The following is a 14,565-nucleotide window of genomic DNA, read 5'->3' as shown; positions in this document are numbered from 1 at the left end:
ATTTCCTGTCAAAGTGCTAAGACTGTTTTTCTAAGCTCTCTCGATGTGAGAAAAATGCTACAAAGTGTCTTAGCATTAATATGCTATTTTTAATATGCTATATTTAAGTTCATGTCAGTTTTACATAACTTGTAGGCCTTAATAACGAGGGCTGCTGTTTCGAATTATAAAAATATGCAGCATTAAAAAAGTTTGAATGAATTTCCTCTAGAGAGAGAAATCTTGCTAAATTTGATACCTTTTTAATAGAAAAGTCATTTTTTAATCTTTTAAATACTTGTTCAGTTTTCCCTTTTTTTTAACTCGTTAGTTAGTACACATATTTAGAAAAAACTTCACTTTTATGGCATTCAAACATTGGTAAATGTAGCGTTAGGAATAATATGAATAATTAATATGAAGAAAATCTTGATTTGAGAAAGGCCATAAAATATATACACAAGAAACCTTTTTTGTTTTCGTTTATCTACACTTTTTCTTGAAAGAGGTTCTTAGAGTTTAAAACCTTTTTGTTGATTTTCATGAAATATTTTAGAGAAGGATTGTTTTCACTAGTTAAAAATAAAATAAAAAAAATATATATATATTACCATTCTTTTCGAAACTCGTTGTCATAGAATCAGCCGAATTTTATTACCAAAGCTTGTTTATCTTTTTTCATAATTTATACGTAAATAAAAAAAAAAATTAAAATTGAATTGTCCCTGAATTTTATGAAACTGAAAAACTGAATTTATTATAAACATCAATAGACATTCGAAAGTATAAAGCAAAAATCTTTCTGTTACAGTAACTACACAAAATATAATACAATCTTATCACAAAATTATTCCATAAATGTATGATATATACAATGTTTGTTTCTCGTACTAATATATAAGGATCGAGAAACCCCGCCTCACCCTAGGGGGATACGAAGAGATTTGACTATCGTCGGGATAGGAAGAGAAGGCTCTGACACCCAGTACACGCTCCCAGTCAAAGCCCAGTGAAGCCCCAACCGAAGCGCCAATTAAAATCCCAAATATAATTTATGCATCTAATATTTTTTTTAAAATCACTGTAACACAGGCATGATCAATGTAAAAAATTAAAATCAATATTGAAATTGTTTCCAGATGACAATGGTGGCTTTAAATTTAGGTTAATTTTAATATAAATATAACAATCACATTTTCATATCCCTTAATAAATAAGAATGAGGTGTGCAATTTTAACAGAACTTCCTGTATAATATTTATGGCAGTAGTTTGCTGAGAGTCACAAGATTCCAACTTTCCCACAAAATAGGTTAGCGAGGAGCAGTTAGAGAAGTTACAGCAGGTGAAATTAAAATGTTCAGTAGGCTGAGGTTGAAACTTAAACAGTAGAATATAATGGGATTAAAAACTTATTCTCGAGATATGGCGAAATATGCAAAAATTAAAACTATCATTATGGAATGTTAATTAATTAGCATTCTATCTTTGGACCGCTCTACTGACCAAACTATGCGGACCATATTTCCCAGATTTCGGCTACCCTATTTTGGGGATCAGAAATCCAAATCCATTGAAAAAAAAGGTATGTTCATTCAAAGAGTGCACGTGTTTGTGTCTTATTTCGTAACTTAATATCGTCTGCACTAATTAATTAGCATATTTGAGACCACCACCTTGAACCATTAAGAATGAGTACTAGAACTTGAAGACCCGATCAAAAGTTATTCTGGGTGATCTGTTTTTTCGGCTTACTATGTGATGAGTAAGGCCCGGATTTTGATGACATTTGAATTTTTTTGCATTTTTTGCATTTTCGGACATATTTTGTCCTTTAGAGCATTTTTTTTAGATTTATAGAGCATTTTTTAAAAATTTTGGGGCGTACTTTGCATTTTACAGCATTTTTTAAGGTTTTTGTTAATTTTTTCCAATTTTTATTATTTTTTATAATTTTTTATTATTACACTGGCTTCCAAACAATGAAGAAAATCTCTAGGATATTAACAGGTGAAGCAACATCTTTTCAAATTGAAGAAGAATTGTCAGTAAGTGTGACCGTCCTTTTCAAGTACGCACCAATAACATCAGTAGACGTTGAAAGAAGCTTCTGCAGGAATGAAAATTTACTTTCAGACAAGAGACGCTCATTTACATTTCAAATTATCAAAAAACATTTAATAATCCAATGTAATTCTGATATTTAGTAATATTAGGAGGTGGAAGTTATTATATTCATTAAAGTTTCTATACAAAATGAAAATGCTTTGGTGTCAATATATTTCCTTTTTTTTGTTATTTTAGGATATAAGACATATTTTTCAAACTTTAATGAACGTAGAACAAGTATTGCATTGCTTTATAGTTCTTGAAATGACTCATAATTTTAAAGAGTAAAACATTGTTTTAGTTCGATATTTTTACTTTATTTAAGTCATGTCATAAGGCATTTTTAGCGCAATTTTAGAGCATTTTTAAGGGCATTTTTTGCACATTTCAAGAGCATTTTTTGCATTTTTTAAGGGCATTAGTTGAGATTTTTTAGGTCATCAAAATCCGGGTTCTAGTGATGAGTAAGCAATACTATATGATAAAATGTTGTCATGGTAATTAAAATAAAATTGACTTAATTAAAACTGTATAAGTTTAACATTATAATAAAAATGGCAATTTCCACAATAAGCTAACTAAATAATCTGAATAGCTTTGGAACGAAAGGCTAAATTAACAGAGATTACATGTGGAGGAATACAGTTCTTGTTATCCAAAAAGAAAAAGCTAAGATTTCAAAGGCTTGAAATTTTCAATACATCGGAAAACAAAAATTCAAATATGATGAAAAAAAATTATTTAGGATTAGCACCTTCCTGATTTTGTAGCCTAGCATAATGTCCTGCGCAAACTAATTGACATGATTAAGGCAATAGAAAAATTAAAGCTGAATCTTATTTAGGCGTGAAAATTTGATGAAAAGTTAAGGGAACATTTTTTTCTCCCTCTTTTTATCCACTGTAACATCGATGATCTATTATCTTCGATCTACTTATATCCTCAAAGGCTATCATTCCTTTAAATCAATTCAGCTGTGAAATGCAGTTTGTCTCCAGAATCCTAATCTAATGCTTTATATCTAGAATTAAAATAATTCAATTTGATTTTATTTATTCCTCTATGTTAAAAAGATTTTCCTTTAAAATTAGAATCAGCACAGTTTTTGCAAGAAACGTCTTAAAATGATATTCAGGGTTAGTACCTATCTGATTTCGTAGTCTAAAATATCGTCTTCGCAAACTAACTGGCATGATTAGAGACGATAGACCAATTAATACTGCATGTTATTTAGGTGTGAAAATCTGATCATTTGAGGAAAAGTTATACAGTGTAAAATTTTTTTTCTTCTTCCTTTTGAACCTCTGTAACATTATCTTCGATGTACTTTTATCCTCAAAGGTCCATCATTCCTTAATACCAATTCAGCTGTTAAATGCAATTTGTCTCTAGAATCCAAACTCTCTATTCTAAATTTTCGAAGAATGTTGGCCACAACAGTCTTTTCTTCAAGCATTGCAAATCTCTGACCTGTAAAATAGAAATTAATATCTCTCATATCACTATCAAAAATTAAAATAATTTATCTTGATTTTGTTTATCCTTCTTATGTTTAAAATATTTCCTTTAAAATTAGAATCAGCACATTTTTTGTAAGTAACGTCTTAAAATGAAATTTCAAATCTTGCACGACTCATCGACTGTTGTAAGGGGAACCTTGTACCTTGAAAAGTATTTTGATATGTCTTTTTTCAATTAAAAAGTACTTTAACACAGTAAAATCTCTATTCTTTTACTGGCATAGAACAATGAATGATATAAAAATGGCCTAAAAGAAGATTGTTCAAAATTTGATAAAAATTTCTTACGTTTTCTATTGAAGGTTAGCTTACGACTAAAACGTAAAGAAATTTTATTTTTTTACTATTAAATGAAATAAAATAGATTAAAAATTTTGTATAACTGAAATTTGTACAGAAACTACCTAAGTATACTACAGTACCCTTTAGTTTTTATCCCTTATTTACATAAAGTATCTAAATCCATCTATTATTGGAACAGCTCGAATAATAGATGGATTTAGATACTTTATGTAAATAAGGGATAAAACCTCTTGTTAAATATATAAGATTTGAGAGAATTTCAAACATAAAAGTACATTACGATAGATAAATAATTGATTTTTTCCTCAAAATAAATTTCACTGCCCTTATCAAAATATAGCAGAACACTAAACTTTCCATTGAATATGGATAAAATCTGACAATGTTTCATTAATTTATTTGAAACTGTATAAGATAAAATTAAAGGGTTATTAAAGTTATACAAAATAGTACCATGTTTTTCTCCTGTATTTCGTAAAGAAAAATAACGATCTTATAACACTCAGATTTTAAGAGGAATTTAGTAATTACTTTTTTTATACAATATATGAGACGTAATATATGTCAAATATATTACGTCGACGTAATATATGCCGGTGTGCAAGTACTTACATAAAATCTACAAATTTTGTAAATTTTAAATAAATATTTAACACGTCAATGCTTAAGAATTATTAATATTTTCTTTTTTCAGAATTTAATAGTGAATATGTTCATGTTACGAAACTTGCCTGCCTTTCCCTTTTACAGATTGGCTGAGAATTGTTAATTGTAATTAGAAGGGTATAAATATTTTTTCATTAATAAGTACGCCCAATTTTTAACTTATTTTCAACTAGTATAGTTTTGTTCACTCGATTTTGACATGAAGTAATAATAATAATAATTTCCAACAAGAATTTCGAACATTTATTTCGAACATAAAAGATTAATATCCTACGGAGATACTAAGACTTTATTATAAAGTATTGGTGGTAGTGCCATCTATTGTTTAAAAATTTAACTATTTTTAATGCAATGATGTTTAGAAACTGGCTTATATTAATTTTATTTAATTACTCTATCCTATTATTATTAGCTTGCAAGTAGCATATCACACATAATATGATAAATTAAAATTTTCTTAGATGCTTGAAAAGCAATGAATTATTAATTTTGAAACAAGATAAATGTTTTGAAAATTTTCATCACAATTCAAAATTAGGGTCAAAAGAAAGAAAATATATTTACCTATACAGTTTCGTGGACCAGCTGAAAATGGCACATATGCAAAAGGATGTCTACCAGCACAGTTATCAGGTAAGAATCGGTCAGGATCAAAAACTTCTGGATTTGGATATATTTCTGGATTTCGATGAAGCATAAATGTAGCCAGCAAACATGTGGTTCCAGCAGGTATGGTGTGGCCATCTGTTGACGTAATTATGAAACTCTAACTAAAGTTTAGATAACTATATTTCTTCGCGTATTTTTCGATATTTTTTCTTTTATTTAAAAAAAGTTTTTAAGTTCAATATTGTTGGCCATCTGTTGACGTAATTATGAAACTCTAACTATAGTTCAGAGAACTATATTTTTTCGCGTATTTTTCGATACTTTTTCTTTTATTTTAAAAAAGTTTTTAAGTTCACTATTAGAAATCAGCTATCTTCAATAATTGCCTTATTTTTCTTATTAATTAAATAAGTTATATTAATAAAGAAAGGACTTATTTAATAAAATAAGTCCTTTGATTGTTCATAATAGCAAATAAATTTTTATTAATTACTTTAAGTAAATTTATAAGTTTAAAAATGAAAATGCATTTTTTAATAAATAAAAGTATTAAATGTATATTCATATAAAACAATAAATGTTCCAAATATTTCAAATAGCACAATTTTATATTTTTTTCTTTCCTAAAAGAAGAAAAAGCGATGTAGAGCGAATATACTCGCAAAACTTCGTATCAAAAATCGAAAAAGAGCTACAAGCTTTTTTGAAAAATACTAAAAAATAGATAATTCATTAGGGTATATTGTTTTATTCTTTTAAATTAATTTTTCTGCTTTAAATTTTGTTTATAGCATTTTATAATTATTAATCAAGATCAAGTTATTTTAAAATAAACATGTCATACATTATTATATCAGTTGTTCTCATTTCAATATTTTCCTTTTTTTTAAGTTATTTATAGAGTTAATGATATGTTTACTGTGATTATCCATGTAAATAATTTTTCGTTAAAAACAAGAATATTTATGAAGAAAAAGAAGTTGAATTATTTACCAATAGAAATATCTTCCTCTAATTCTCTGCCGATAACGGGTAAAGAAGGATATAGGCGTTGACTTTCCTAAAAAAAATATATATTATATGCCATTATTTATTTACTAATACTCTTTATCAGAACAACTAATAGGATTTGTGAGACCTTTTAAATATTCTACTACAGTGGTGTCCCCTAGATCATTTACGGTCTGGATTGTTGCCAACATAATAAAGTAAATATCTTTTATTTCTAGAATTTTATTTCTAAAATCGAAAAACTTGGTATTCTACCTATTTTTTCTTCAGATATTGTAGTGTAGTTTAGTGATCATACTTTACATGCCCAACTTTAATGCCTCTTAGAAGTCACAGTGAAATGTTCCTGCTGTACTTGACTTCCTTTTTTAAGCCAATTTTTTGACAAAAATAAAATTTTTAAAAATATATTATAAACTTTTCTCCTCCAAAAAATGTTAGATCTTTGTTAAGTCAAATAAAATGGAAGTTATGATGATATGTAAAAAAAAACATCTATATCGGTTATTAAATTTTTAACTGTGTCATTTTTGTCCTTTTTCTCAGAACTAATTTTTCAGTTATTTCACTTCATCCTAAATGCAACATCTTAAAATATTTCAGTTCAAATTACTTTACATTTTTCATGAATGACATATTTCTAGGGAATAATAGAATGTAGAAAAGAAAATTATTATTTTACATTTTAAACGTAAAATAAAAATGTTTAATTTTAATTTTCGATCTCTTAGTGAATTTTGATATTTGCTGTAATAAATCAAAATATAAATTGTATGTCTAATGCTTAGTCTATTCTCTAAGTTGAACTTTCATAAGAATAATAAAAAAGCTGGAATATTTAATAAATACAAAATTTTAACAAAGTTATGTGATTTTCGAAGAAAGGTCCATCTTTGGTCTTTTTTTTAAAACTAGTTTTCTCTCTTATTTAAATTTCTTTTCATACTTTTTTTTAATTGAAAAGCATGTTTCAGTGTTTAGTACACACATCGATCTGTATATAAAAAAAATTCTTAATTAAAAATTTCAAAAATTTTGATTCCGGAGGCATTTGGATACCTTAATTCTCGGAGTACCATGATTCGGTTAATTTGACCCCATATTGAAATTTGTAATTTTTTGTTTTTAAATTAAAAAAAAAACTTGCAAAATGTAGTTCTAAATATTCCATTCTCAACTTGCCTCAATATTATTTTTGCAATTTTGAATAGGGCACAATGCTCATGAAATAGCTTTGTTGTATAGTTTTAATCTGTACCGGCAGGCTCTCATCCGTAGTAACTCATTGGTTACATGCATTATGTGACTAAGCAGTTTCCTTATTTTATTTTATTACTGGGGTTGAAAAACGGATCCAATGCTGAGTTTACAACAATAAATGTTCAACTCCGTAATCTTGTAATTTTGAACCAAATCTAGAAGACAAGGGAAATCCTGGATCAAGCATTGGGATAACTAGCTTTCGTGGAGGACTTTTTAATGGAACTAATCCGCATTTGCTTTACGTGGAGAGCAAAACCACTAAAACTTCCAATAGTTAGCCCGAAGTCAAAGGGTCTCTAACCAATGATTCGTCTACTACCCATTTTACGTCAGCACTGTGGTCAATGTGAGCCGTGAACAGAATTCGTAGCAACCTCCCACGGCTGAGATTTAAACCTGGGTAACCTCATCGAGAGGTGAACGGTTTAACCCCTGAGCCACCGCGACCCAAGGGGATCCTAACTCATGAGGTTATTTTAAATCTGCACTGTAGTCGGGGCGAGCCAAGAGCAGAGTTTGTTACAACCAGGCACCACTGGGATTCGACCATGGGGCACTTCAATGATAGGTGAACGCTCTATCGCCTGAGCTACAGTGGTTCTAAGTCATTTGGGTAATATAACGAAATTCCAATAAACTTTCCTCAAAAAATCAATTTAAATGCAATATAAACTTATCGCAATCAAAGCAATCCCGTAAAGAGCATACTAGAAGGATATTTCAATTATTGCACTCTAAGAAAGATGGTATTCAGGTAAATAAAGTCATGTTTCTAGCGCAAATATTAATAATTCACACATTTCTCAACAAATTTCCTTCTAAAAAAATATAAAAATAATTCAAATTTAACGTGGTCAAACTTAGCAAATTATTGGCATGTTCGGATTTTTATGGTCCGGTAAGCTGATTTTTAAAAAAATCAAACAAAGATATTTAATTTAGACTTATTTGCATTTTAATTAAGTTATATTTTAATTCACATTTCCTTATATAAGAAGAATTAAATTACGAGATTTTAGAATCTACGTGAACAAAATTTCCCCGATGGGCTTCATTTAGTCTAGCTAAATAATGGAATTCAATAATGGTATTTAATAAGTAAGCGTTATTTTTAGATAAAATGCCAGAGAAAAATTACGAAAGATTATTGGAAATTAATATTCCTTTCCGTTGAGCTCAGCTCGGGGTATGATAAGTAATTAGTCTGAATTGCTACATTTCAAACAAATAGCAATTTTGCTAACTCAACATCTTAAAAGATTAAGATTTTGCTCATTATTGAAAGATACTCTTCTAGTCATTACAAAAAATTCGCAACATATTTAATGGCTTACAAAATGATGAACAGAAAGTAATTATTACCTACGAAAATAACTCATTCAAAACTTGCTTAGATTAAAAAGATTATAAATGGGTAAGATTTTAATAATTTTTTTTTTATAAAAATAAAAACTGCAAGGAATTAAAAGTGATTTCAATAAATACATTTATTTCAATTCCGTAAGCATTGTCCTACTCTGTAAAAAATTTCGGATCAAAGTACGGCATAAAGTACCAGCTCTTTGGATGCAACATACGTAAAATCTATTTTACCGTTAAATCCATATTTACCGTACAATATTGTGCCATAATATTTATCGAATTATAGTGATTCAGTGATTTTGCTGTAATTATTACGGTAAAAATTACGGTACATCAGATTTTCTTGTTCCGTGACATGTACCGGTAAAAATGAATTATACTGTTAAAAGTACCGACAATCTGAGTTCTGGCACCTTTTACCGTAATTTGATACGGAATTTTTTAACATTTTTATTTATATTGTACATTAGGGATGTTTTTGACGGATTAATATATAGACTATATGAATAGACAAATGGATAGACTACAATTAGCTCATAAGTTATACATAGACTACAATAAGTTATTTTCATAAGAGAGAGAGTATGCTTAAACGAAATTAAACATAACAGGGGTTTGTCCAGCCTTTTTGTACAAGTAATTTTAAAAAAAAATCTACTCAAAATTCACAGAATGTAAACATATCGTTACATCTGTTTTTCTTCCGCCTAGGTTCTGTCCATTTTTTGTGAAAATTTTGAAAAGATACTGAAAAATGTCGCAAGCAATATTGTGAAGTTAGTGCAAGACATCTATAGATTACTGTGAATGGAGTTTTTTCTTATGAAAATAAATTTTGGGAAGTTCCCGTAAACACCTTAACAGATATAAATTTCTTTTAATCAGACCCCTGATAAGATAAATGTTGATATTAAAATATAGAAACATCATTAGTAAATGCACATTTCTTAAATGTCTGGACTTTAATAAATAGTTTTATAACTTTCTACTCTTTTACCTTTTGACGTAGAATTTTTATTAAACGTATTTTTCATACTTTTTTCGTTATTTTGTATTTATCTAGGTCAAAATATGTGAAACATTTTATATTTAGCATCTTAATAATTTATTGTTATGAAATTCAGTATGAAACACCGGTGTCTTTTTCTACGTAAAAGGTAAAATCTTTTGATCGTGACTCACTTCCAGTCAATAATTTTTCAAATTTGCTCTCATATGCAGATATTAGATCTAGAAGAGGAACAGAAATTCATCATTGAATTTTCTCTAATTTAAAAGTAAATTATTATTACATTTTTGAATGTGAGTTGAATATTTTTTTTTTTAATTATATTTTATTACAAATATCAAATATAACTCCGATAATGTAACGGAGTTCTAGCTCAACACCAGTCTACTTTCTAGAATTAAAAAAAATACCGCAATATATTTTTGCTTGTAAATAGAGCGTCATAAAAAATCTATAAAAGGGACAACGATAACGATAAGAGACACCAATTTACGTCATAAGTTCAACATTTTACTAGATTTATGAAAACAATTACTGATGAAAGTACATATTTAGACTATACTAGTGTGTTCAACATTACTTTAAAAATAAACTTACTTTACAACAAGCTTACATTAATTTAAAAATAAATGTTTTTAAGGTTTGTTGCTAAGAAACAATAAGCCTTAGAAATTTAAAGTTCTAACTGAAAGAGTCTCGTGACACAAAAATTCATTTGTCAGTCCCTGGAATCATATAGAATCTACTTATCTGACTTTTTCTTTTTCTTATTTGTCAAATGAATGAATCGTATATTTGCTAACATTGAACTTCAATGATATCACTGAGGAATAAGTTTTTATTGCATTTGTGCAAATACTTCATGCCTAATCCAGATGTAGGGATTTCAAATTTGAAATCAGTTTTGCTCCTAATCAGTTTCACTACAGATTTTATTAAATGAGATTTTTAGTCTATTTTTGTCGAAATGTAAGAGTTTAAAAACATTATATGTAACAGGAGGTCACGTAAATGTTGCGACCAGCTTTCAGGAGAGTTAGAGCACATCACCAGGATTAAAATTTCATTGGATACGAGCCCATGCCAAGAAATGTCCTCGTACGTGGTTAGGGGCGCTACCCTATTATGGCCTGTTCAGAAGCACAAGGAGAAACAGTTCATAATAGGGAAGCACCCCTTAGTGGTGTATGGCGACATTTCCGAGCATGGAATCGCAATTTTAATCCTGATGATGTGCCTCAAACTCTCCTAGAAGTTTATAGTAACATTTACGCGAACCCTCTCTTATATATAACGTTTTTAAACTCGTACATTTCGACAAAAAATAGACTAAAAATGTCATTAAAAAAGAAACTTGGTGAGAAAAATCGATTTCAGATTTGATGTGAAGGAAGGGAAAATATCTTAGTTTCATTAAAGAGAAAATCGCATGCTATATATATTGTTCCCCAGTGTAGTTCATAGGCATTATAAGATGGGGCATAGGCATTATAAGGTCGTCCTTGATTTCGGTCAACCACGTAGTTCCTTTGTGAGGTCAAAGTTATCTGTTTGAAATTCGATGAATTTGATTCCATTGGCTTCATAGCAACACCATAGACGAATACATGAATTTTGCGATTCCGTTAATCCACATAAGAATTCATATCTTATAATATTGCGAATCACCAACAAACATCACATTTTAACAAAGCTATTGTTTTTAGAATTTGTTAGAGCTTACAAGGATCGAAACAGGCGAGATATGTTACTATCTATCCTAAAAAAAGAAAAGTAGCATAATAAATCAATGTCAAATAATAAGATGTCGAATTTGAAGATATTATTAACTGAAATTTTCGAACATGATGAATTTAATTTTAAAGTTAATAAAAAATTCAAACTGTAACTTATCGTATTTTTATAATAAATAATTCAAATGCATGTAAAATAATCTAAGAATTAAACAACTTAATAAAAAACTTTCTCAGTAGGAAAACCTATCCCATTAGGAATTCTTACCTTAAGTACGCATTCCAAATATTTCATTTCCCTTACGTCTTTAGTTGTAATTGGACGATTTTTATCATCCCCAAATATGCGATCAAGTTCTTCGTGAATTGTGTCTTGGATGTCTTGTCTTAAGCCTATGTTATATAGGGCCCAGCTGATACCCATTGCCGTCGTATCGTGACCCTAGGAAGAAATTTTACTAAATATATATTCAATATCTAATGTCACATAGTCATGTCACTAACTTATTTAAGATAATTGAACGCTTTAAAGTTAATGTTTAAAGATAGGCGAACTTATTTTTCCACGCATGATTTTACTGTAGAAAGCAAATACAGTATTTTCATTTTAGTTCAGTACATCTAATTTAGCTGTTTTTTTTCATTTCTTAATGACAAGATATTTCTCAATTACTAAGACTTTGAGTGAGTTTTATTATCGCCTACACTTTGAAATCAATCTTTATCTTTAGGTATAGTTATTTAATTTTGTGATTTCTTTATTTCTCATTTGATTTGCAATTTCTCAAGCATCTGGACTTTTATTCAATTTATTTTACCCTTATAAGAGTCAATTTGTTAAATACTAGGTGTAGCATCTGCTACCGTGCATTAAAAATATAGCATGGTTGCTAAAAAGGATCAAACATGAAAATCAAGAGTCAACCATGAAGGAAAAATCATAAAAATAAATTTCATTGAAAGAGACAAAATCTCTCGTAAATTTGTGGTGTGGGAGAAAAATTGTTGTTTATAATAATTTTTATCTCACATATTTTGTCCCTAATCTGTGTGGTTTCGTTCCTAGAGAATAATTCTGCTCAGAATTTCATCCATGCAATATTTTGTAATGCATTATTTTGTTGATTATTTGCAAATTTTTAACCGTAAACTATAATGGCTACTTTTCATTAACAGAAGCAAAATTCTCGAAAGGAAAGCCCATTGCCATCTGAGATATACCTGTAATTAATCTTAGATACATATTAAGTGATATTATCTTAAATATTTTTTAATAATATTGCAGTTATATTTGATAATAAATCAATAATGTTTAATAATATAATCAGCTAAATTAAACTCAAATTCTTGCATCGATAGTATAATATTTCACTGATTGAAGATGTTTATCTGCTTAAACTTTGTACGAAAAATTTTTTTTAAATATTTTACAGTATTTTACAATAGTCAAGAATCGTTAGTGGCAAAGAAAATTACAAGAGACACTGGATAGTTGCTAGATCTTACTACATTGATTGCTTTTGCATATTTTGGAATAGGAAAATTATGTTTCTTCAAATGCAATTAAACACTTGATTCAAACACTTGATGTAATATATAATGACTTACTGCAAACATGAATGTGTCCACCTCTTCTCTGATGTCTCTTTCACTTAACATATTTTCTTTGATATGGACGTCTAACAGAAGATCCAAAAATGCTTTTCTTTTCTTGTTTTCGCCAAGATCTTCATCATTAGAAACATCAACATAGCTTTTACTTAGCATTTCTTTTTTTCTATCACGAATTACCTAAAATTAAATTCGTGATTCTATAATGCGTTGGATTAAACTGCTTTCCACCAATAAATTATATCCTTGAAAATATTTCTAAAGCATTTTAACCATTTGACAAAAATATGTTTTCATTAAGACATATTTATTATTAAAACGTAGTTATTATTAGTGCACTATTAGAATTTTCTTTCTGAAATTGCAGTAAAATAACCGGCAGCAGTCTGTCTATGCGATTAATCGTAAAGTTTACGGTAAAGAGCATTTTTTTCATTTACTGTTTTGAAACCGTTTACGACTAGTGTGGCTATAGAACCGTATAAAGGAAATTTAACTGGACATAGCAGCTAGGTTTTTCGTCAGGTAATGGGCATTGGAAAGTGCTTCAAAGTTTGATTACCATTTTATTTATGGTTATTAGACTGTTTTATTTGAATAGGGTAAAATAACAATTAAATAAATTGTCTTTTAACTATTTTTTCGTGAAGTATAGTATAGACAGGGTATATTTATTATTAAGTCATCGCTTTATATGCAATACAAGAGACTGTGGAACAAAATTTTAAAAATAAAGGTTTAAATTTTCTGATGAAGTTCTTAATATCTTTTTGCTTACATTAGTGAATAGCAATGAAAAATTTAAAATTCCACTTCTTTTTCATGAGTGGCATTTTCTATCAAATGAATTTTTTGTGCCAAAAATTGATAAAAAAAATCTTTTAAATGAAAATAGATTAATCAAATAGTATGATTATTTTAAAATTTAGTGTTCAAATTAAAGTTTGAAGGAATTTTTATAATTGGATTCGAAAATAATGTGTGAAGGTATTTAACTTCAATACGAATGGTTTTAGAACTATAGTATGCCATCAGGGATGTAAATCGAAAAAAGTTTTTAAGCTTCCATCTGTTATTTAGTTAAAACTTTGAAACAATAACTATTTTACAAAAATTTTTTTTCTTTCTGAGGAAAACGCAACAATAGCATTATAGAGTTTACATGTTTGGTTTTTAAAACAAACTAGAAAGCTCTTATGCGGTATTTTCGAAGATAAATTTTTGAAGATAATTTTTTTTTTATAAATATTTCTACTCTGACTTCTCTGAGAGATTACTATGCTGCCAGAACCTATTAAAATCATGGCTTCAGAACCTTTGTTGTTATGAACCAAACAAATGTATTTATCAAAATGCAATTTATGCGAAAAATAATATAATTTTTGACATTT

At 28.4% G+C, this 14,565-nt stretch overlaps 1 protein-coding gene across 1 annotated transcript in view; it reads right to left on the bottom strand.

Annotated features, from left to right (window-relative positions):
- Positions 1-2,944: 2,944 nt before the first annotated feature.
- LOC107450171 (cytochrome P450 4c3-like) overlaps positions 2,945-14,565 on the bottom strand; it is a 35,535-nt gene continuing 23,914 nt past the window's right edge. The window contains exons 7-11 of the mRNA XM_043041980.2: positions 13,172-13,354; positions 11,832-12,005; positions 6,179-6,245; positions 5,141-5,320; positions 2,945-3,557 (exon numbers count right to left, since the gene is read on the bottom strand). Coding sequence (XP_042897914.1) covers positions 3,400-3,557; positions 5,141-5,320; positions 6,179-6,245; positions 11,832-12,005; positions 13,172-13,354 — 762 coding nt within the window. The 3' untranslated portion in view covers positions 2,945-3,399. The remainder of the gene's footprint in view (positions 3,558-5,140; positions 5,321-6,178; positions 6,246-11,831; positions 12,006-13,171; positions 13,355-14,565) is intronic.

Source organism: Parasteatoda tepidariorum, chromosome 3 (genome assembly GCF_043381705.1).
Source record: "Parasteatoda tepidariorum isolate YZ-2023 chromosome 3, CAS_Ptep_4.0, whole genome shotgun sequence".
Classification (NCBI taxonomy): domain Eukaryota; kingdom Metazoa; phylum Arthropoda; class Arachnida; order Araneae; family Theridiidae; genus Parasteatoda; species Parasteatoda tepidariorum.
Note: the sequence above shows the minus strand (reverse complement) of the source record. Positions and strands in the feature narration are given on the sequence as shown.